This window comes from Globicephala melas, chromosome 18, assembly GCF_963455315.2.
Source record: "Globicephala melas chromosome 18, mGloMel1.2, whole genome shotgun sequence".
Lineage (NCBI taxonomy): Eukaryota > Metazoa > Chordata > Mammalia > Artiodactyla > Delphinidae > Globicephala > Globicephala melas.
In genome coordinates, this window is record NC_083331.1 from 8,591,342 (window position 1) to 8,617,411 (window position 26,070).

The following is a 26,070-nucleotide window of genomic DNA, read 5'->3' on the forward strand; positions in this document are numbered from 1 at the left end:
AGAGTGGATATATGCACATGTATAACTGATTCAGTTTGTTGTACAGCTGAAATTAACAGAACATTGTAAATCAACTATACTCCAATACAAATTTAAAAAAATAAAGGCACCTTGGATATTTTAAAAAAAAAAAAAAAAGCTTTTGCACAGTAAAGGAAACCATCAACAAAATGCAAAGACAAACTACTAAATGGGAAAATATATGTGCAAACGATACATCTGATAAGGGGTTAATATCCAAAATACATAAAGATCTCATACAAATTGATAATAAGAAAACAAACAACCTGATTAAGAAATGGGCAAGAAACCTGAATAGACATTTTTACAAAGATGACACATAGATGGCCAACAGGCACATGAAAAGATGCTCAACATCACTTAGCATCAAGGAAATGCAAATCAAAACCACAATCATATATTGACTCAAACCTGTCAGAATGACTGCTGTTGAAAAGACAACAAATAACGAGCATTGGGAAGGATGTGGCGAAAAAGGAACCCTGGTACACTGGTGGTGGGAATGTAAATTGGTGAAGCTACTGTGGAAAACAGTATGGAGATTCCTCAAAAAATTAAAAATAGAACTACCGTATGATGAGAAATTTCAATACTGAGTATTTATCTGAAGTAAATGAAAACACTATTTCTAACTGATAAAGGCACCCTTATGTTCACTGAAGCATTATTTACAATAACCAAGATATGGAAGCAACCTAGGTGCCCACTAATAGATGGGTAAATATTACTCAACCATAAAAATGAATGAAATCTTGCCATTTGTGACAACATGAAGAACCCAGAGGGTATTACGCTAAGTGAAATCAATCAGACAGAGAAAGACAAGTACTGTATGACTTCACTTATATGTGGAATCTAAAAAACAAATGAACAAATATAACCAAACAGAAACAGTCATTGATTCAGAGAACAAACAGGTGGTTGCCAGAGGGGAGGGAATGGGAAAGGAACATGATAGAGGAACGGGATTAAGAGGTACAAACTAATATAACCAAAATCTTATAATAATAACTTTAAATGAAGTATAACCTATAAAAATATCAAATCGCCATGCTGTACACCTGAAACAACTATTGTAAATCAACTATACTTCAGTTAAAAAAATCAGATGGTCTTCTCTTCACTCCCAAATCTATACGCCTATCTTTATCTGATTCTAGCCCATGTTCTAGGTGCTCCATCTTTTTACAATAGAAGGAATATCACTGTTCCCACTCAGGCCTAATCACTCCACCTGTGCTCTGGACCCCATTTCTTCTCCCTTTTCATAGGTTTTGACCTGGAGGCATGGCTTCTCCCTGCTATAACATCAGCTTCCATCTACTGAATTATTCCATTCATACACAAACTTACTCAGTACCTCCTTTTTCCCCAAGTGTCCTTCCTGAGGATTACTAATTTCTCTAACAGCAAAACTTCTAGAAAGTATTATCTTTATTTACTGTCTTCACTTTACTAACTTTGCCTTCCATCCCTACCAGTACACTGAAACTTCTCTTTCCAAGGTCACCAGCCACCTTCATGTCACCAAACCCAACAGACATGTCTATCTTCAGCTTTCTCATTCACCAAAGAATTTGACTCAGTTGACCACTCCCTCCTTCTTGAAATACTGTTTTATCTTTGCTTTCATGACACCATCCTCTGCTGATCTTTCTTGATCTCCTCTTTTATCTAACCTTTAACTTCTTGCTACCTAAACTGTGGTCAGGGGACCAGTGGCATTGACTGCAAATCTAAGAAGCTCCCAGATGCTAAGGCTCAGACCCCTGACCTGCTGGATCAGAATAACAAATTAACAAGGTCATCAGGGAAAAGAAAGGAGAAAAGATGGCAGAGTAGAAGGACTTGCGCTGACCTCCTCTGACAAAATTACAGCCAACTTCTGAACAACCATCAGCAAAAAAGACTGGACCCTACCAAAAAAGATATTCTACCTCCAAATACTAAGAAGAAGCCACAAGCAGACACTATGAAGGGTGCTTTCATGATATAATCAAATCCCATACCCACTGGGTGGGCAATCCACAAACTGGAAAATAATTATATCACAGAGGCAAACATACAATAAAGGTAGGAAATCATCCACACACAAATATATCAGACCCAGCAACTGTGAGAAGAGGAGAGTACAAATGCAGAAAGTGCATTTGAAACTAAGAGACAAGCAACGTAAAACAATCTTGTATATATATAGACTGCTACATCAAAACCTCATGGTAACTGCAAACCAAAAAGCTACAATCGATACAAACACAAAAAAGATAAAGGAATCCAAACCCAACGCTAAAGATAATCAAATTACAAGAGAAGAGGAAAGGAAGAAAAAAACCTACCCCAAAAATCCTAAAACAATTAAGAAAATGGCAATAAGAACATACATATTGATAATTACCTTAAAAGTAAATGGATTACATGCTCCAACCAAAAGACACAGACTGGCTGAATGTATAGAAAAAGAAGACCCATATATATGCTGTCTACAAGAGACCCACTTCAGATCTAGGGACACATACAGACTGAAAGTGAGGGGATGGAAAAGGTATTGCATGCACATGGAAATCTAAAGAATGCTGGAATAGCAATACTCATATTAGACTTCAAAATAAAGACTGTTACAAGAGACAAAGAAGGACACTACATAATGATCAAGGGATCAATCCAAGAAGAAGACATAACAATTGTAAATATATATGCACCTAACATAGGAGTACCTCAATATATAAGACACAGGCTAACGGCCATAAAAGGAGAAATCAACAGTAACACAATAGTAGTGGGGGACTTTAACACCCCACTTACATCAATGGACAGATCATCCAGATGGAAAATCAATGAGGAAACAGAGGCCTTAAATGACACGTTACACCCGATAGATATAATTGAAATTTATAGAGCATTCCATCCAAAAGCAGCAGAACACACATTCTTCTCAAGTGCACATGGAACTTTCTCCAGGATGTATCACATGCGGGCCATAAAAAAAGCCTTGGTAAATTTAAGAAAACTGAAATCATATCAGGCATCTTTTCCAACCACAACACTATGAGATTAGAAATCTACAAGAAAAAATGGTAAAAATAAAAAATACATGGAGGCTAAACAATATGTTACTAAACAACCAATGGATCACCGAAGAAATCAAGCAGGAAATCAGGGAATTTCCTGGCAGACCAGTGGTTAGGACTCTGTGCTTTCACTGCCAAGGGCCCAGGTTCAATCCCTGGATCAGGGAACTAAGATCCCACAAGCTGTATGGTGTGGCCAAAAAGAAAAAAAAAAAGAGGAAATCAAAAAAATACCCAGAGACAAGTGAAAACAAAACACGATGATCCAAAACCTATGGGATGCAGGAAAAGCAGTTCTAAGAGGGAAGTTTATAGCAATACAATCTTACCTCAGGAAACAAGAAAAATCCCAAATAAACAACCTAATCTTACAGCTAAAGTAACTAGAGAAAGAAGAAAATAAAAAACCCAAAGTTAGGAGAAGGAAAGAAATCATAAAGATCAGAGCAGGAATAAATGAAATAGAGATGAAGAAAACAACAGCAAAGACCAATGAAACTAAAACCTGGTTCTTTGAAAAGATAAACAAAATTGATAAACCTTTAGCCAGGCTCAACAAGAAAAAAAGGGAGAAGGCTTAAATCAGTAAAATTAGAAAAGAAAAGGAGAAGTTACAACTAACACCACAGAAATACAAAGGATCATAAGGGAATACTACAAGCAATTACATGCCAATAAAATGGACTACCTAGAAGAAATGGACATATTCTTAGAAAGGTACAATCTCCTGAGACTGAACCAGGAAGAAAAAGAAAATATGAGCAGACCAATTACAAGTTAAAAAACTTCCAATGTTTCTCCAAAGAAGATATACAGACTGCCAACAAACACATGAAAGAATGCTCAACATCATTAATCATTAGAGAAATGTAAATCAAAACTACAATGAGATATCATCTCACACCAGTCAGAATGGCCATCATCAAAAAATTTAGAAACAATAAATGCTGGAGAGGGTGTGGAGAAAAGGGAACACTCTTGCACTGCTGGTGGGAATGTGAATTGGTTCAGCCACTATGGAGAACAGTATGGAGGTTCCTTAAAAAACTACAAATAGAACTACCATATGACCCAGCAATCCCACTACTGGGCATATATCCTGAGAAAACCAAAATTCAAAAGGAGTCATGTACCAAAATATTCATTGCAGCTCTATTTACAATAGCCCAGAGATGGAAACAACCTAAGTGCCCATCATCAGATGAATGGATAAAGAAGATGTGGCACATATATACAATGGAATATTCCTCAGCCATAAAAAGAAACGAAATTGAGCTATTTGTAATGAGGTGGATAGACCTAGAGTCTGTCATACAGAGTGAAGTAAGTCAGAAAGAAACAGACAAATACCATATGCTAACACATATATATGAAATTTAAGAAGAAAAAAAATGTCATGAAGAACCTAGGGGTAAGACAGGAATAAAGACACAGACCTACTGGAGAACGGACTTGAGGATATGGGGAGGGGGAAGGGTGAGCTGTGACAGGGCAAGAGAGAGTCATGGACATATACACACTAACAAACGTAGTAAGGTAGATAGCTAATGGGAAGCAGCCGCATGGCACACGGATATTGGCTTGGTGCTTTGTGACAGCCTGGAGGGGTGGGATAGGGAGGGTGGGAGGGAGAGAGACACAAGAGGGAAGAGATATGGGAACATATGTATATGTATAACTGATTCACTTTGTTATAAAGCAGAAACTAACACACCATTGTAAAGCAATTATACCCCAATAAAGATGTTAAAAAAAAAACAAAAACTTCCAATGAAGTCCAGAACCAGATGGCTTCACAGGTGAGTTCTATCAAGTATTTAGAGAAGAGCTAACACCTATCCTTCTGATACTATTCCAAAAAACTGCAGAGGAAGGAACACTCCCTAACTCATTCTATGAGGCCACCATTATCCTGATACCAAAACCAGACAAAGGCACCACACACACAAAAAAGAAAATTACAGGCCAATATCACTGATGAACATAGACATAAAAATCCTCAAAAAAATACTAGCAAACCAAGTCCAACAATACATTAAAATGATCATACACCATGTTCAAGTTGAATTTATCCCAGGGATGCAAGAATTTTTCAATATCCACAAATCAATCAGTGTGATACACCACATTAACAAATTGAAGAATAAAAACCATATGATCATCTCAATAGTTGCAGAAAAAGCATTTGACAAAATTCAACACCCATTTATGATAAAATCACTCCAGAAAGTGAGCATAACAGGAACATACCTAAACATATAAGGCCATATGTGACAAACCCACAGCTAACATCATACTCAACAGTAAAAAGCTGAAAGAATTTCCTCCAAGTTCAGAAACAAGACAAGGATGTCCACTGTCACCACTTTTACTCAACATAGTTTTAGAATTCCTAGCCACAGCAACCAGGGAAGAAAAAGAAATAAAAGAATACAAATAGGAAAAGAAGTAAAACTGTCACTGTTTGCAGATGACATGATACTATACATAGAAAATCCTAAGGATGCTAACCAGAAAATTACTAGAGCTCATCAATAAATTCAGTAAAGTTGCAGGATACACAAAATTAATACACAGAATTCTCTTGCAGTTTTCTATATAATTCTCTATACACTAATAATGAAAGATCAGAAAGAGAAATTAAAGAAACAATCCCATTTACCATCACATCAAAATAAAATAAAATAAAATACCTAGGAATAAACCTAGCCAAGGAGGCAAAAGACCTGTACTCCAACAACTATAAGACACTGATGAAAGAAATCGAAGATGACACAACCAGATGGAAAGATATACCATGTTCTTGGAATGGAAGAATCAATACTGTCAAAATGACTACATGACCCAAGGTAACCTACAGATTCAACGCAATCCCTATCAAATGACCAATGACATTTTTCACAGAACTAGAACAAAAAATCACAAAATTTGTAGGGAGACACAAAAGACTCCAAGCAGCCAAAGCAATCTTGAGAAAGAAAAATGAGGCTTGAGGAATCAGGCTCCCTAACTTCAGACTATACTATAAAGCTACAGTAATCAAGGCAGTGTGGTACTGGCACAAAAATAGAAAAATAGATCAATGGAACAGGAAAGAAATCCCAGAAATAAACCCATGCAGCTATGGTCAATTAAGCTAGGGCAAAAGAGGCAAGACTATACAATGGAGGAAAGACAGTCTGTTCAATAAATGGTGCTGGGAAAACTGTATAGCTGCATGTAAAAGAAAAAAATGAAATTAGAACACTCCCTAACATCATACACAAAAATAAACTCAAAATAGATTCAAGACCTAAATATAAGACTGGACACTATAAAACTCTTAGAGGAAAACATAGGCAGAACACTCTCTGACATAAATCACAGCAGTATCGTTTTTAATCTGTCTCCCAGAGTAATGGAAATAAAAACAAAAATAAACAGATGGGACCTAGTTAAACTCAAAAGCTTTTGCACAGCAATGGAAACCATAAACAAAACAAAAAGACAACCCACAGAATAAGAGAAAATATTTGTAAATGATATGACCAACAAGGGATTAGTCTCCAAAATTTACAAACAGCTCATGTGGCTTAATATCATCAAAACAAACAACCCAATCAAAAAATGGGCAGAAGATCCAAATAGAGATTTCTCCAAAGAAGACATACAGATGGCCAAGAGGCACATGAAAAGATGTTCAACACCGCTAATTTTTAGAGAAATGCAAATCAAAACTATGAGATGTCACCTCACACCAATCAAAATGGTTATCATCAAAAAGTCTACAAACAGTAAATGCTGGAGAGGGTGTGGAGAAAAGGGAACCCTCCTACACTGTTGGTGGGAATATAAATTGGTGCAGCCACTATGGAGAACAGTATGAAGGTTCCTTAAGAAACTAACAACAGAGCTACCATATGATCCTGCAATCCCACTCCTGGGCATATACCCAGAGAAAAACATGGTCTGAAAGGATACATGCACCCCAATGTTCACTGCAGCGCTCTTTACAATAGCCAAGACATGGAAGCAACCTAAATGTCCACTGACAGAAGAATGCATAAAAGAAGATGTGGTACATATATACAATGGAATATTACTCAGCCATTAAAAAGAATGAAATAATGCCATTTGCAGCAACATGGATGGACCTAGAGACTGTCATACGGAGTGAACAGAGAAAGAGAAATATTGTATGATATCGCTTATATGTAGAATCTTAAAAAAATGATACAAATGAACTTACAAAACAGAAACAGACTCACAGACTTAGATAATGAACTTATGGTTACTGCTGTGAAGGGTGGGGTGGGGGATAGTTAGGGAGTTTGGGATTGACATGTACACACTGCATGTGGATAACCAACAAGGACCTACTGTATAGCACAGGGAACTCCTTTCAATATTATGTAACAACCTAATTGGGAAAGAAATTGAAAAAGAATAGATATATGTATAACTGAATCACGTTCTTGTTCACCTGAAACTAACACAATGTTGTTAATCAACTATCCTCCAATATAAAATAAAAAGTTAAAAATATAATACTTAGCAAAATGAAAAAAAAAAAAGCCTGAGTTAGACTAACCCATGACTAAAAGATTAGAATCAGAATGGAGGTTATTAAATTGTTTCTAGTTTACCTTCTTTAAACATTTTGAATTATATGTTATATTCTTTATTGAAACTAATAAATATTAAAATTAGAAAAAAAATTTTTAATGGTCAGAAGATCTAAATAGACATTTCTCCAAATAAGACATACAGATGGCCAAGAGGCACAAGAAAAGATGCTCAACAACTCTATTAGAGAAATGCAAATCAAAACTAAAATGAGGAAAATAAAAACGTGTTTGGAGGAGCTTCAAGATGGCAGAAGAGTAAGACGTGGAGATCACCCTCCTCCCCACAGATACATCAGAAATACATCTACATGTGGAACAACCCCTAAAGAACACCTACTGAACGCTGCCAGAAGAACTCAAACCTCCCAAAAGGCAAGAAACTACCCATGTACCTGAGTAGGGCAAAAGAAAAAAGAAAAAACAGAGACAAAACATAGGGATGGGACCTGAACCTCTGGGAGGGAGCTGTGAAAGAGAAACGTTTACACACACTAGGAAGCCCCCTCACTGGCGGAGACAGAGGGTAGCAGGGTGGAAGCTTTGGAGCCAGGGAGGAGAGCGCAGCAACAGGGGTACGGAGGGCAAAGCAGAGAGTTTCCTGCACAGAGGATTGGTGCCGGCCAGCACTCACCAGCCTGAGAGGCTTTTCTGCTCACCCCCTGGGGTGGGCAGGGGCTGGGAGCTGAGGCTCCGGCTTCAGAGGTCAGATCCCAGGGACAGGGCTGGGGTTGGTGGCGTGAACACAGCCTGAAGGGGCTAGTGCACCCCAGCTAGCCAGGAGGGATTCCGGGAAAATGTCTGGAGCTGCCTAAGTGACAAGAGACTTCTTTTTGCCTCTTTGTTTCATGGTGCGCGAGGAGGGGGATTAAGAGCGCCACCTAAATGAGCTCCAGAGATGGGGGCGAGCCGCAGCTATCAGCACAGACCCCAGAGACGGGTATGAGACTCTTAAGTCAGCTGCTGCAGCCACCAAGAAGCCTGTGTGCAAGCACAGGTCACTCTCATCACCTCCCCTCCCGGGAGCGGGTGCAGCCCACCACTGCCAGGGTCCCGTAATCCAGGAACAACTTCCCCGGAGAACACACGGCGCGACTCAGGCTAGTGCAACGTCATACCGGCCTCTGCCTCTGCAGGCTCGCCCTGCATTCCGTACCCCTCCTTCTGCCCAGCCTGAGCCAGAGCCCCCGAATCAGCTACTCCTTTAATCCTGCCCTGTCTGGGCGGGGAACAGGTGACCTCAGGCGACCTACACGCAGAGGCGGGGCCAAATCCAAAGCTGAACCCCTGGAGCTGTGCGAACAAAGAAGAGAAAGGGAAATCTCTCCCAGCAGCCTCAGGAGCAGCGGATTAAATCTCCACAATCAACTTGATGTACCCTGCATCTGTGGAATACCTGAATAGACAACAAATCATCCCAAATTGAGGTGGTGGACTTTGGGAGTGATGATATATATATATATATTTTTCCTTTTCCCCTTTTTGTGAGTGTGTATGTATATGCTATTGTGTGTGATTTTGTCTGTATAACTTTGCTTTTACCATGTGTCCTAGGGTTCTGTCTGTCGGTTTTGTTGGGGTTCTTTTTTTTTAGTATAGTTTTTAGCACCTGTAATCATTGGTGGATTTGTTTTTTGGTTTGGTTGCTCTCTTTTTTATTTTTTCTCACTTTTAAAATTCTTTTTTATTTTTAATAATTATTTATTATTTTAATAACATTCTTTTCTTATCTTTCTTTCCTTCTCCCTTTTATTCTGTGCCATGTGGATGACAGGGTCTTTGTGCTCCGGCCGGGCATCTGGCCTTTACCTCTGAGGTGGGAGAGCCGAGTTCAGGACACTGGTCCACCAGAGACCTCCCAGCTCCATGTAGTATCAAACAGCGAAAATCTCCCAGAGATCTCCATCTCAACGCCAAGATCCAGCTCCAATTAACGACCAGCAAGCTACAGTGCTGGTCACCCTATGGCAAACAACTAGCAAGACAGGAACACAGCCCCACTCATTAGCAGAGAGGCTGCCTAAAATCATAAGAAGGTCATAGACACCCCAATACACACCACCAGACATGGACCTGCCCACCAGAAAGACAAGATCCAGCCTCATCCACCAAAACACAGGCACTAGTCCCCTCCACCAGGAAGCCTACACAACCCACTGAACCAACCATAGCCACTGGGAGCACACACCAGAAACAATGGGAACTACAAACCTGCAGCCTGCAAAAACGAGACCCCAAACACAGTAAGGTAAGCAAAATGAGAAGACAGAGAAACACACAGCAGATGAAGGAGCAAGGCAGAAACCCACCAGACCTAACAAATGAAGAGGAAATAGGCAGTCTACCTGAAAAAGAATTCAGTATAAGGATAGCAAAGGTGATCCAAAATCTTAGAAATAGAATAGAGAAAATACAAGAAACGTTTAACAAGGACCTAGAAGAACTAAAGAGCAAACAAATTATGAACAAAACAATAAATGAAATTAAAAATTCTCTAGAAGGAATCAATAGCAGAATAACTGAGGCAGAAGAATGCAAAACTGACCTGGAAGATAAAATAGTGGAAATAACTACTGCAGAGCAGAATAAAGAAAAAAGAATGAAAAGAACCGAGGACAGTCTCAGAGACCTCTGGGACAACGTTAAATGCACCAACATTCAAATTATAGGGGTAACAGAAGAAGAAGAGAAAAAGAAAGGGACTGAGAAAATATTTGAAGAGATTATAGTTGAAAACTTCTCTAACAGAGGAAAGGAAAGAGTTAATCAAGTCCAGGAAGCACAGAGAGTCCCATACAGGATAAATCCAAGGAGAAACACGCCAAGACACATATTAATCAAACTACCAAAAATTAAATACAAAGTAAACGTATTAAAAGCAGCAAGGAAAAAACAACAAATAGCACACAAGGGAATCCCCATAAGGTTAACAGCTGATCTTTCAGCAGAAACTCTGCAAGCCAGAAGGGAGTGGCAGGACATATTTAAAGTGATGAAGGAGAAAAACCTACAACCAAGATTACTCTACCCAGCAAGGATCTCATTCAGATTTGATGGAGAAATTAAAACCTTTACAGACAAGCAAAAGCTAAGAGAGGTCAGCACCACCAAACCAGCTTTACAGCAAATGCTAAAGGAACTTCTATAGGCAAGAAACACAAGATAAGGAAAAGACCTACAATAACAAACCAAAACAATTAAGAAAATGGTAATAGGAACGTACATATCAATAATTACTGTAAATGTAAATGGATTAAATGTTCCAACCAAAAGACACAGACTGGCTGAATGGATACAAAAACAACACCTGTATATATGCTGTCTACAAGAGACCCACATCAGACCTACGGACACATATAGACTGAAAGTGAGGGGATGGAAAAAGATATTCCATGCACATGGAAATCAAAAGAAAGCTGGAGTAGCAATTCTCATATCAGACAAAATAGACTTTAAAATAAAGACTATTACAAGAGACAAAGAAGGACACTACCTAATGATCAAGGGATCAATCCAAGAAGAAGATATAACAATTGTAAATATTTATGCACCCTGAATAGGAGCACCTCAATACATAAGGCAAATACTAACAGCCATAAAAGGGGAAATCAACAGTAACACAATAATAGGAGGGGACTTTAACACCCCACTTTCACCAATGGACAAATTATCCAAAATGATAATACATAAGGAAACACAAGCTTTAAATGATACATTAAACAAGATGGATTTAATTGATACTTATAGGACATTCCATCCAAAAACAACAGAATACACTTTCTTCTCAAGTGCTCATCGGACATTCTCCAGGATAGATCATATCTTGGGTCATAAATCAAGCCTTAGTAAATTTAAGAAAATTGAAATCCTATCAAGTATCTTTTCTGACAACAACACTATGAGACTAGATATCAATCACAGGACAAAATCTGTAAAAAAAAAATACAAACATGGCTTCCCTGGTGGTGCAGTGGTTGAGAATCTGCCTGCCAATGCAGGGGACACGGGTTCGAGCTCTGGTCTGGGAAGATCCCGCATGCCGTGGGGCCACTAGTCCCGTGAGCCACAACTACTGAGCCTGCGCGTCTGGAGCTTGTGCTCCACAAGAAGAGAGGGCACGACAGTGAGAGGCCCGCGCACCGAACTAAATTAAAAAAAAAAAACAACACATGGAGGCTAAACAATACACTACTTAATAACCAAGAGATCAACTGAAGAAATCTCAGAGGAAATCAAAAAATACCTAGAAACAAATAAGGTAAACACGACAATCCGAAACCTATGGGACGCAGCAAAAGCAGTTCTAAAAGGGAAGTTTATAGCAATACAATCCTACCTTAAGAAACAAGAAACATCTCAAATAAACAACCTAACTTTACATCTAAAGCAACTAGAGAAAGAAGAGCAAACAAACCCAAAGTTAGCAGAAGGAAGGAAATCAGAAAGATCAGATCAGAAATAAATGAAAAAGAAATGAAGGAAACAAGAGCAAAGATCAGTAAAATTAAAAGCCGGTTCTTTGAGAAGATAAACAAAATTGATAAACCATTAGCCAGACTCAACAAGAAAAAAAGGGAGACGGCTCAAATCAATAGAATTAGAAATGAAAAAGGAGAAATAACAACTGACACTGCAGAAATACAAAGGATCATGAGAGATTACTACAAGCAACTCTATGCCAATAAAATGCACAACCCGGAAGAAATGGACAAATTCTTGAAAAGCACAACCTTCTGAGACTGAATCAAGAAGAGATAGAAAATATAAACAGACCAATCACAAACAATGATATTGAGACTGTGATTAAAAATCTTCCAACGAACAAAAGCCCAGGACCAGATGGCTTCACAGGCGAATTCTATCAAACAGTTAGAGAAGAGGTAACACCACTCCTTCTCAAACTCTACCAAAATATAGCAGAGGGAGGAACACTCCCAAACTCATTCTACGAAGCCACCATCACCCTGATACCAAAACCAGACAAAGATGTCACAAAGAACGAAAGCTACAGACCAATATAACTGATGAACATAGATGCAAAAAATCCTCAACGAAATACTAGCAAACAGAATCCAACAGCACAGTAAAAGGATCATACACCATGATCAAGTGGAGTTTATCCCAGGAATGCAAGGATTTTTCAATATATGCAAATCAATCAATGTGATACTCCATATTAACAAACTGAAGAATAAAAACCATATGATCATCTCAATAGATGCAGAAAAAGCTTTTGACAAAATTCAACACCCATTTATGATCAAACCCGTCCAGAAAGTAGGCATAGAGGGAACTTACCTCGACATAATAAAGGCCATATATGACAAACCCACAGCCAACATTGTCCACTAAGATCAGGAACAAGACAAGGTTGCCCACTCTCACCACTATTATTCAATATTGTTTTGGAAGTTTTAGCCACAGCAATCAGAGAAGAGGCAGAAATAAAGGAATCCAAATCAGAAAAGAAGTAAAGCTGTCACTGTTTGCAGATGACATGATACTATACATAGAGAATCCTAAAGATGCTACCAGAAAACTACTAGGGATAATGAATGCATTTGGTAAAGTAGCAGGATACATATTAATGCACAGAAACCTCCTGCATTCCTATACACTAATGATGAAAAATCGGAAGAAGAAATTAAGGAAACCCTCCCATTTACCATTGCAACAAAAAGAAATAATATCTAGGTATAAACCTTCCTAAGGAGACAAAAGACCTTTATGCAGAAAACTGTAAGACACTGATGAAAGAAATTAAAAATGATACAAATAGCTGGAGAGATATACCACGTTCTTCGATTGGAAGAGTCAACATTGTGAAAATGACTCTACTACCCAAAGCAATCTACAGATTCAATGCAATCCCTATCAAACTACCACTGGCATTTTTCACAGAACTAGAACAAAATATTTCACAATTTGTAATGGAAACACAAAACACTCTGAATAGTCAAAGCAATCTTGAGAAAGAAAAATGGAGATGGAGGAATCAGGCTCCCTGTCTTCAGACAATACTACAAAGCTACAGTAATCAAGACAGTATGGTACTGGCAAAAAAAACAGAAATATAGATCAATGAAACAGGATAGAAAGTCCAGAGATAAACCCATGCACGTATGGTCAACCGTATTTTTGATAAAGGAGGCAAGCATATACAATGGAGAAAAGACAGCCTCTTCAATAAGTGGTGCTGGGAAAACTGGACAGCTACATGTAAAAGAATGAAATTAGAACACTCCCTAACACCATACACAAAAATAAACTCTAAATGGATTAAAGACCTAAATGTAAGGCCAGACATTATCAAACTCTTAGAGGAAAACATAGGTAGGCAGAACACTCTATGACATAAATCACAGCAAGATCCTTTTTGACCCACCTCCTAGTGAAATGGAAATAAAAACAAAAATAAACAAATGGGACTTAATGAAACTTCAAAGCTTTTGCACAGCAAAGGAAACCATTAACAAGACCAAAAGACAACCCTCAGAATGGGAGAAAATATTTGCAAATGAAGCCACTGACTAAGGATTAATCTCTAAAACTTACAAGCAGCTCATGCAGCTCAATATCAAAAAAACAAATAACTCAATCCAAAAATGGGCAGAAGACCTAAATAGACATTTCTCCAAAGAAGATATACAGATTGCCAACAAACACATGAAAGAATGCTCAACATCATTAATCATTAGAGAAATGCAAATCAAAACTACAATGACATATCATCTCACATCACTCAGAATGGCCATCATCAAAAAATCTACAAACAATAAATGCTGGGGAGGGTGTGGAGAAAAGGGAACCCTGTTGCACCATTGGGGGGAATGTAAATTGGTACAGCCACTATGGAGAACAGTATGGAGGTTCCTTAAAAAACTGAAAATAGAACTACCATACAACCCAGCAATCCCACTACTGGGCATATTCCTTGAGAAAACCATAATTCAAAAAGAGTCATGTACCACAATGTTCACTGCAGCTCTATTTACAATAGCCAGGACATGGAAGCAACCTAAGTGTCCATCAACGGATGAAAGGATAAAGAAGATGTGGCACGTATATACAATGGAATATTACTCAGCCATAAAAAGAAACGAAATTGAGTTACTTTTAGTGAGGTGGATGGAACTAGAGTCTGTCATACAGAGTGTAGTAAGTCAGAAAGAGAAAAACAAATACCATATGCTAACACATATATATGGAATCTAAAAAAAAAAAGGTCATGAAGAACCTAGGGGCAGGACAGGAATAAAGATGCAGATGTACTAGAGAATGGACTTGAGGAGATGGGGAGCGGGAAGGGTAAGCTGAGACAAAGTGAGAGAGTGGCATGGATATATATACGCTACCAAATGTAAAACCGATAGCTAGTGGGAAGCAGCCGCATAGCACTGGGAGATCAGCTCAGTGCTTTGTGACCACCTAGAGGGGTGGGATAGAAAGGGTGGGAGGGAGGGAGATGCAAGAGGGAAGAGATATGGGGATATATGTATAGCTGATTCACTTTGTTATAAAGCAGAAACTAACACACTATTGTAACCAATTATACTCCAATAAACATGCTAAAAAAAAAAAAACTACAACGAGATATCACCTCACAGCAGTCAGAATGGCTATCATCAGAAAGTGTACAAACAGTAAATCCTGGAGAGGATGTGGAGAAAAGGGAACCCTCCTACACTGTTGGTGGGAATGTAAATTGGTACAGCCACTATGGAGAACACTACGCATGTACCTAAAAAAGCTAAAAATAGAACTACCATATGATCCAGCAATCCCCCTGCTGGGCATATAACTGGAGAAAACCATAATTCGAAAAGATATATGTATCCTAATGTTCACTGCCACACTATTTACAGTAGCCAAGACATGGAACAAACTAAATATCCATCAACAGATGACTGGATAAAGAAGATGTAGTACATATATACAATGGAATATTACTCGGCCATAAAAAATGAAATAATGCCATTTGCTGCAACACGGATAGATCTGGAGATTATCATACTAAGTGAAGTAAGTCAGACAGAGAAAGACAAATATATGATATCACTTATACGTAGAATATTAAAAAAATGATACAAATGAACTTATTTACAAAACAAAAACAGATTCACAGACTTCAAAAACAAACCTATGGTTACCAAAGGGGAAAGCTGGTGGGGAGTGATAAATTAGGAATTTGGGATTAACATATACACACTACTATATATAAAATAATAAACAAGGATCTACAGTATAGCCCAGGGAGCTCTACTCAATATTCTGTAATAACCTATAAGGAAAAAGAATCTGAAAAAGAATGGATATATGTATAACTGAATCACTTTGCTGTATATCTGAAACTAACACAACACTGTAAATCAACTATACTCCAATATAAAATTAAAATTACAAATAAAAATAAAAATGGCAATCTGGATACAAGCTGAATATCAGAGGCTTTGGGAAAAGCACATCATAGGTCAGTAGAACTGGCAGTGCCACAATTACCATAAAAGTTCTAACTTAAAACCCAGAGGGAGGAAAAGATAAGTTAAGCTAAAAACAGAGTCAACTTATGGTAGGTAACACAGGATAAAGAGTTATTAATAATAGTTGAAATCTAATTAAATGACTCATTTAATTAAAAAAGCAAAAAAGATCACCAGGTAATTCCTGGGACATTAAAGTTTTAGAATCGTTGTTCTAAATGTTGCTGTGCCCCAGGGCCCTGTGCTGTACTCTCCTACTAGGTGACACCATCCGGGCTCACAGTTTTAAATTTTATAATTTTATATATATATATATATATATACACACACACACACACACACATTTTTTTTTTTGGCCACCCTGCTCGGCTTGCGGGATCTTAGTTCCGCAACCAGGGATGGAACCCAGGCCCACTGCAGTGGACGTGCAGAGTCCTAACCATTGGTTCGCCAAGGAATTCCCAGTACTATGGATTTTTTTTTTTTTTACATCTTTATTGGAGTATGATTTCTTTACAATGTTGTGTTAGTTTCTGCTGTATAATGAAGTGAATCAGCTATATGTATACATATATCCCCATATCTCCTCCCTCTTGCATCTCCCTCCCACCCTCCCTATCCCACTCCTCTAGATGGTCACAAAGCACCGAGCTGATCTCCCTGTGCTATGCGGTTGCTTTCCACTAGCTGTCTATTTTACATTTGGTAGTGACTATAGATTTTTTAATCTCCAAATCTCTCTCTCTGTAGCTCTTACCTCCTTCCTAAATTCCAGATTCATATAAACAACAGCCTACATGACGTCTCCATTTGTATGGAGTTTCAAATATTTCAAAGTTAATGTTGAAAACAGAAGCCTTCTCCCATCTCACTATATAGCCCCACCAAAAATGGACAGCTAAGTTTACTGAATACCTGTTACAGGTAGTAACCTAAGTGCTTAACATGTAACAGCTGCTTTAGTCCTCACATCACCACCACCAAGAGACAGTTCCTATTATTGTCCCCATTTTACAGAAGAGTAATTGAGAGAGAGGGCATAAGTAACTTGCCCACAATCATACATCTCCTAAGTATCACACCGAGGATTTGAAGTTAGGTAATTTGAGTCCAGAATGTTCCTGTTATACCCCTCAGTTCCACCCAACCCAGAGCTCAAAGAAATCTAAAAGTCATCATTTATTTCACCATCACCCACTCCTAACCCTGTGCATTACATTTTCAAACACTATCTGGAATTCATGTATTTCTCTCTATCTCCATGGCCACCCACTCTTTTCCAAGCCATCATTTTGCTCGTGCATTCATTAATCTCCTAATTGGTCTCCCTCCTTCCACTCTACCTGGTATTCTCTCATAGCAGTAAGTTTTTTATAGAAAGAATCTGTTGTCAGTGCCTTGTTTAAACCCTTTCATGGGCTGCCATACGCTTGACCTGAGCCCTGCCTTCTCCAGCCTATGCCTGACTTGAGCCTCAGGGGCTCTTGTTCCTCAAACATACCAAGTACATGTCCCAGCCCACCCCCAGGGTCTTTGCTCTTGCTGTTCTGTTGGATCAAATTCAGCTTCCTTTCTCCCAGCTCCCCCTCATCCGGCAGGTCTCAATTCTCATGTCACCTCTTTTCAACAACTCTTTATAAAAGAGTCACTCTATTATAGCCCCGTTTCCTTCATTGCACTTAACACATCTGAATCTAAGAAAAAATCTAAGTAAATCTAAAGCCGTGGAGAATGGACTAGTCTACCTAGGTTCAAATTCTGGCTTTACCCTGTAACCTCCCTGTGGCTCTCTCTCCTCATCTGTTAAAAAGGAGTATAATAAGAGTGCTGTGATGAGTAACATCAATGCCCGGCATATACTAAGTACTATTTAAGCATTTGCTATAATGATTAGGTACACTTGAAGGCAAGGACCTTGCTCCTGATTGTCTCTATATTCCTAGCACTTAGAACACCCAGTGTACAAGTTTGTCAAATGAATGACTGTTGTTCCTCTTCATTGTTCCATTCATATTAGTGATAGGATCTACCATTCTCCCAATGTTTTAGTGATGTTTTTACCCCGGATCACCAATTAATGTGTCTTCATGGTCTATTTTACATGCATTTATTTTATTCTATTCACATCGACAATTGTCATACCACCTACAAAAAGTACAAAAGCCTAAACCATTTTCCAATACCAGGTCAGAGCCAAGGTGCAAAAGAGGAACTATACGGTAAATTACAAGAAGAGTTCAGGTGTCCCGTATGAAGCATGCTGCCTGTCACATGATGCATTTAAAGCTGTAAATATTGCCACAGGAGAATCTCTTGTCTTTGCAGCGGCCACACAGCTCCTGCCGATGAGGCCTCCTTAGATCGATGTGTCTTTTCTTTTGAAGACAGGAACAACGAGACTTTGAACAGGTCTTTTGAAAAGAAGCAACAGTTTGGGGACTAAATGATCAAATTAGTTCTTCAAATGTAGTCTTCAAATGAAAATACTTTTCCCCACCAGCCCTATCCCTGATATCTTTCTCCTCCTTTGAATCCTATGAGAAGTCCAAGACCAAGTTGTACAAAACCACTCACAGCCCACTAAATGTCATGCATTTTTCAAAATGAATGATCAGACGATATTTAAGAGAACATTGATGAGCCAGTCCAGAAGATACAAGAGAAAAGGTTTAAAAGTTAGAGTTTTGTAGAGTCTCTTCATTATACAGGTTTCTACATTTGTAGCCAGGTGGGAGTGAGCAGTGGGTATTAAGTGATTTGATTACCTAGACTGGAACATTTAAAAAATACTAGAGCAGTGATTCTCAACCAGTAGTATTTTACCTACCAGCAGACATTTGGAAATACCTGGAGAGATTTTTGCTTGTCACAACTGGAGGGAGGGGTGTTCTAGAGGAAGCTAAATATTTTCCTTCCAGTCATGCCTAATCTCTGCTGGAATTTGAGGAATTTTTAACCATTATCCTATTCTGTCTTCTGATAAATAAAAAACACACCCCATGGAGAGTGGTATACTACCCTGGTCCACCTTCCCAACCCTGCTAATCTTTGAAAATTTATAATCACTGCTCAATTTTCTGCATATGTTCATAGCCAAAAAGAATAAGTAAAGTTTTACCTTTTATATTGTGAAAAAGGCAGTTTTATTTTCCAAATGAGTGTCTCAGATATGATTTATCAAATGTTGTACTGCACTTACATCTTCCACTCTCCCGTTGATGAGTATGCATCCTTAAGAAAATTCTAATAGCAATACTCACATGTTGTTTACTCTAGGTACTGCTCCAAGCACTTTATATAAATTCACTTAATTCTCATATCACCTTTATAAGGAAGAAAAGGCTTAATTCAAAACAAATTTTTTTAGTTAAAAAAAAAATCAGGATTTAGTCTAAAGGTAGGTTTCTGGTTTTAGTAATGGTGGATTAGGTAGTTTTGACCAAATCTCCTACTTAGGACAACAAGAAAAGCTGAGCAGAGAAGATAATAATTAAAAACAAGAACTACTTGAAGGCACTGGAGAGATACCAAAGTATCAGAGGAGGAAGCCCAGAAATAGAGATGAGCTTGACATTTGGGACTATTTTCTCTCTAAAGGTAATTCTGTAAGAGGTGAAAGACAACAGGAAGCTGAAAATGAGTTTAACAAGTTGATGAGGCTGAGGGATAATCTTAAATATGTCAAAGTAGGAGAGACCTGGTAAACAATTCAGGTTTTGTGCTGGGACCCTGAAGGGCCCTGAAAGGCTACACCCTAAGAATAAGAATGAACCCAAAATTGACCAGCCTTCAACTGCTGAAGCCCAGTTTCAAAACTTGGTGAACTCCTATGATTGGAAAATAGTAATCTGAAATTGCTAGTGTCCCCATCTGCCCAACAGAAGCAGACAAGTCTTCTGTGAAAAACAATACTATCCTAGGCCTCAAATTATCACTATAATTTTTCATATACAATATATAGCACTCAAAAGTAACCAGGTATATAAGGAGACAGAACAACATACTCGAAAACCAAGGAACGTGAAGAGGATAGCAACAGAACCATAGAGGATCAAATTAATGGAGTTTTATGGTATGGATTTTAAGAAAATGATGCTTAATATGTTCAAAGAGACTGATATTTCCAACAAAGAACTGGACGTCACTTAAAAAGACATAAAAATTCTAGTACTGAAAAACACAGTAACTGAAATCTATAACTGAATAGGTAGGTTTGACAGCAGATTGGAAAGAGCAGAAGGAAAAATTAGAGAAATGGAAGATAGTTTAGTAGTTGCTATCCAAACGGAAGCAAAGAGAGACAAAAGCTTAGGAAATACAGAAAAGAGCATAAAAGAGATAAGGGATATGGTGAAAGGTCCAATATGAGTAATTAGAAGAAAGAGAGAATGGAGGTAGAAGTAATATTTTAAAGATAATGGTTGATAATTTTCCAAGAGTGATAAAAGTCTTCAAGCTACAGATTCAAGAAACACTATGAATTGTAAGCAGGATAAATACAAAGAAACTACAATTGGGCATAAATTGTAAAACTGTTGAAAACCAAAGCAGAGAGAAATATCTTAAAAGCAAACAGACTTAAGAAGGTGAGAAAGTGAGATATATTACTTCAAAGGAGCTGCAATAAGACCAATAGCCAACTTTACAGAAACAATGAAGGTCAGATCCTTAAGAGGCAGAAAGAAACTACTGCCAACCTAAAAATTTTATATTCAGCAAAAATATCCTTTAGAAAAGCTATCTAGACAAAATAAAATGTGTCACCTTCAGATCTGCATTACAGGAAATATTAAAATGTGTTCTTCAGGTATAAGGAAAGTGGTCCCAGATACAAAAAGGACCTGAGAGCAGCAGAAAGGGTAAATATGTAGCTAAAGCTAAATTAATTATGACTATAACAAATAATGTCTTTTAAAGTTTAAAAATAACATACAACAATAGCAGCAAAGAAGTTTGGATGAAGTGATAAGGAATTAGTGTGACCTAAGGTCACTGCATTGTCAAGGAGAGGTGAGATTGACTTATCAACGTCTACATAAGTTGTTAAAGAATCATGCTGTATGATGAACATTAAAGAAGAACATTAAAGAATGAATAACTGCCAAGATAATGGGGGAGGTTTTAAAAAATCAATTCAAGTGAACACAAGAAAAAGGAGTATAATAGTAAGAAAATATATTTAAATCCAAAGTAATTATAGTAAACAGACTAAATGAGAATGTCAGACTAGAAAATCTAAAGATAAATAATTTATAAACGATTAGACTAGTTTTTTAAGTTATTTATTTCTTAGTAGTATAAAAATGTTAAGTAAGTGAAGGATTTAGGATAAAAAAAATTCTTGATTATGAAAATCAACTATGTCACACTTTTCTGAAAAGCTTCAAAAGATATCTCCTGCAAGCTGTTTTATGTAAGAGCTCATCGAATTCTGTGACATCCTAGACCTTGGGGACACCATGGAATCTGATCACAACTCTAATACTATCTGTCCAACCTTGGGCAAGTTATTTTCTTATTGAACTTTAGCTTTCTGGTCTGTATCATGGGAATAACATCTACCTCAAAGGTTAGATTACAGGAGATAATGAAAAGCACTTGGCCTCAAGTTTGGCACATAGTAAAAGCTTAATAAAGGTTACCTGTTAAATTATTACATGCAGACTATACACAGGGTGTTTGAGGAAAAACACACCACATACATAAACACACCACATAAGGCAACTTAAGAGTAAATCTTCCCCTTCCCCCCGCCAAAAAACGTAGAATTAATGTTTTTTCTAAAATATTATAAAAATTCAAACATACAGAAAACCTAACACTCCTGTACAGATATCTAAGTCTATCAAATCCTAACATTTTGCCACAGAAGCTTCATGCTTAAGAATAAAAACATTATAGATACGATGGAAATATTCTATTTGCTTACCTGGCATTGGATTGCTTCTACTCGATAAGGGTTAAAACTCTTTTGGCATTTGCAACAGAGTTGTTTGAAATAAACCTAAAGAGAAATTTGTCTTTTATACAAGTTTATAGGTACTCTAGGCTCCCAGATCTTAATTTAAGTAATCCATTCCTTCACCTTGCAGCTTGCTTTTGCCCAACCTCTATGCTGAAGTCTTAAGCTCTTCTAGTGCTATCAGTCACTTTTTCTTATTATTTGAACCTCATTTTCCTTACCTGTAAAATTGAGACAATACCACTTCCTTTTTCTATAATTCTGACAACTACCCAATAATGTACACAAAGTACCACAGTAAAAGTCTTCAGTGAGAAGTAGCTATGGTAACTTTATTCATTGTGCAGGCAGAACCCTTGACTTGCTCCTTCTGTCCTGGTCTATTTGCCCCTACTTTTTCATTTTTTTCAGTATTTCTCAATTTGAAATTTAAATTACTTATAGTTACCCACCAACACACGTGGTTTCCAGGCTTTGTGCATTTTCTTGTGCACTTTCTCTCCCTTCCTCACTTGGTGAACTCCTATTTATAAACCTTTAAAATCCTGCTTGGACATCAGGATGCCTTCCCTCTGACAGGGTTAATCGTCCCCCTCCTATATCATTTCTGTACCACTTCCATGCCACGGGTGCCAATGCATATACCACCAAATCTCATTTTGTCTGCATCATTCCTATCAAATTTCTCCAGGATGAGTTCTATGTCTCGTTCTTTTTTTCCTAGTGTCACCAGTGTTTGAATTAAACCCACTGTTTCTTTTCTGGCAAGAGAAGGAAAGTAATTTTAGTTTAGTTTAAAAATCTATTCGCCTCCAGGTTCTAGTAAATGGCTAGGGTTAAAAACAACAACAACAACAACAAAAAACAACCAAGTTTTCATTCAGGTGGTAGCATGCCTCCTTACCCTCTCCCTCTACAGTCCTTAAGAAGGAAAAGCAGTATCTAAAATGCAACAGCACAGGGGCCTCAAACTCAAATGCTTGTAGAGGTGAATGAGAGACACGAGATGCAGACTGCTGTGAAATAAAGGCCACATGCCCAGTGAAAGGAGACAGAAGCTGCTCAAGTCCAGCCTACTGCTCTCAAACTGAGAGCGTTTAATGACCAGAGTCTGATGGTTCAGGAAAATCTGGAAATGCAAAATGTGGAATCTTTCCCAGCCTAAATATGTTGACAACTAATTCAAATTAAGGCGGGGAGTCTAAATAACCAAGTCTCTCAAGGTTAACTTTACAATAAATTATTTCTCTCATTGCCCCACCTTGTGGACAGACAGTGGAAATTTTCTAGAGCTAAGGCCCAAACTTGTTACAATATACCAACTAAAAAATGATTATAGGGCTTCCCCGGTGGCGCAGTGGTTGAGAGTCTGCCTGCCGATGCAGGGGACATGGGTTCGTGCCCCGGTCCGGGAAGATCCCACATGCCGCGGAGTGGCTGGGCCCGTGAACCATGGCCCCTGAGCCTGTGCGTTCGGAGCCTGTACTCCACAACGGGAGAGGTCAGAACAGTGAGAGGCCCGCATACAAAAAAAAAAAAAAAAAAAGATTATAGCAAGTCCCAATGTATACAAGAGCAAGAGTTCATTTAAATAACCTGACATTTTGTCTGGTGCAACTACCAAACCAAATATAACACCAGGGTTCAGGAGCTCAAGAGCTCTTGTGGACAGCCCAATTCAGTTCAATCCAAACATTTACTGAACACCTGTTATGTGCCTGGCACAGACGCTGCCAAGATGACCGAGACAGCATTCTAGTCATGCTCCATTAGGAAACATGTTCTTCCTCCATGCAGCACCTGTGCCCGCCCATGCTCTCCCTTGTCCCACTCACTTTTACTTACCTTATTAGTTCCAGAAATGCACCACACATAAGCACTCTCCCATCTGGTCTTACAATCTTTACAGTGAAAATAGCCATATTTTGGTTCTAAAAACTGCAAATAAGGAGGAAAAGTCCTTTACTATCTTGGGGTGGTGGGGAGGGGGGGTGCGGATAAAAAGCCAGATCCTTCTATCCTTGTGGCTTTGTATAAGAAACAACAAGAAGCCTCCTTAATCTCATTCATAGCTATTCTCAAGGTCACTACGTGAACTCAGCTCTCAAGGATTGATTACTCTGGGACGCTTCTAGCTGCTCTCACGCTTTTCCAATCTATTTTCCCCAAGGCCATTAGCACCACCTGCACAAAATGAAGATCTGATCACAGATTTCACAAACCTGAAACCCTTCTTTGTCTCATTTCCAATAGCTATGGTTCCCAAACTTTGGGCTTTCATAGGCTTAAAGTTGGCACCCCATTTTACCAAAAAATTAAACACACACACATACACATAAGACATGTAAAATATATGTTTGCAGAGAAGATTCTGCTCTCGTTGCACCAGAAATGGAAAAAAAGGAAAGAGGGCTGAGGTGAGGGAAAAGAAAGCTCACCTGGAAGTTGGGCTTCCGGAGCGGCTCGCTGGCGTCTCCCTGAGCTTGCTTGCTCTTCCTTTCCCGAGGACTTGAGGCATCTTCCTCCCCCAACTCTTCCTGTTGCCGGAGTTCCTCCCGCTGGTTCTCTTCCGACCTTGGTGTTGGTGGCGGCAGCGGCGGCGGCTGGCTGGCCTCGGGAGGACCCGAAAGCGCCTTCCTCTCCTCGTCTTCCCCATCCTTCTGCAGCCGCACCAGGCCCCTGCGGCCCATCACTGGCGAATAGACTTCCCAGGCTGACAGGGGCGCCTTGTACCCCGTGCTGCCCCAGGGGGAGCGGCTGTGCAAGGTGCGAGGCCCCAGTGAGCATTGCACGGACTTGTCCACCCGGGGGTTCACCTGCACGCCCACCTCCTTGGTGTCGGCCTTGCACAGACGCAGGCTCAGGCTGGGGTTCATCTGGGAGAGAATGGCCTTAAGCTGGGCCCTCTTGTAAGGGTCCACGCAGTAGTCGGAGGCGTTGGAGGGCACCAGCAGCCCCGGCCTGGCCAGGAAAGCGGGGGGACCGTTGTTGTGCCTCCAGTCGGGCTGTTTGTGCTCAGAAAGTCCAGGCTGGCCCAAAGACAGCGTGTTCCCATAGCCCGGGTACAAGCTGTAGGGCACACGGACCAAGCGCTCCATCCGGCCGCAGTGCGCCCAGGCGCAGCGTAATATCCTGGGGCAGTTTGTTTGTGTCCTTGTTTTGCCTTCCACCTTCATCCGCTCCCTCTTTCTCCAGATCAGGTTGGTTCAGGTTCTTCCCAAGCTTCTCCATTTATTTCTGATTCTGATGGGTGCTGCTTCCTATTACCCTAATTGCAGGAGGGAAGGGGATCTCCCTACCTACTGAGGTCTAATTGCCACCTCATCCCTAATTGCTTTTTTCTGTCTCTTCAATTCACTGCTCCTGAATCTTTTTTCAAAGCTGTTTTTCATTTACCTTCTTATTCACACACGTTTTAATTAGCAATTCATGAATTCACTATTCCCACAGTGACTTACCATTTTAGAGACCCTGTTTTAAAAGATACTGTACATCCAATACGAGCAGTAAATTATTTGAGCTGCCACACTATAAGAGTGAGTATAAGGAAGAAAGTATATTATGGCAGAGCTAAAGAACGTAAAAAACCTGGTACTACAGGAGCAAGGAGCATAAAGTTATGGGCAGAGTGTGGGGAGGGGGGGGAGGGGGAGGAACAGGGTATATAGTGAAAAAGTATATTTCAGAGGGTTGTATGACATACCAACAGTTCTCAATAGTCTACTCTAGTGGACCCGCCCCCCAAAAAAGGTGAAAAGCAGCAAATTGTTCAGATTTAGAGGTTAAATGCAGACAATCACAGGATAGTTAAGTATCTGAAGTTACACAGATTTGAACTGAAACCTGGGCCTTGCTTATCACTCAACTTACTTAACTAGATAACTCAGATTCCCCATCTGACAATACTAACCAATTTATAGGATTATTGTAAGATT

The 26,070-nt window shown here is 39.0% G+C and overlaps 1 protein-coding gene across 1 annotated transcript; it reads right to left on the reverse strand.

Moving 5' to 3' along the window:
• Positions 1–18,440: 18,440 nt before the first annotated feature.
• Positions 18,441–25,248, reverse strand: ZAR1L (zygote arrest 1 like). The gene is made up of 4 exons (XM_030882553.2): positions 24,574–25,248; positions 23,981–24,073; positions 22,103–22,177; positions 18,441–18,584 (listed from the first exon to the last, which is right to left on the reverse strand). The coding sequence occupies exons 1-4, from the start codon at positions 25,231–25,233 to the stop codon at positions 18,441–18,443; spliced, it is 972 nt and encodes a 323-aa protein (XP_030738413.2). The 5' UTR covers positions 25,234–25,248.
• Between the last annotated feature and the right edge of the window lie 822 nt (positions 25,249–26,070).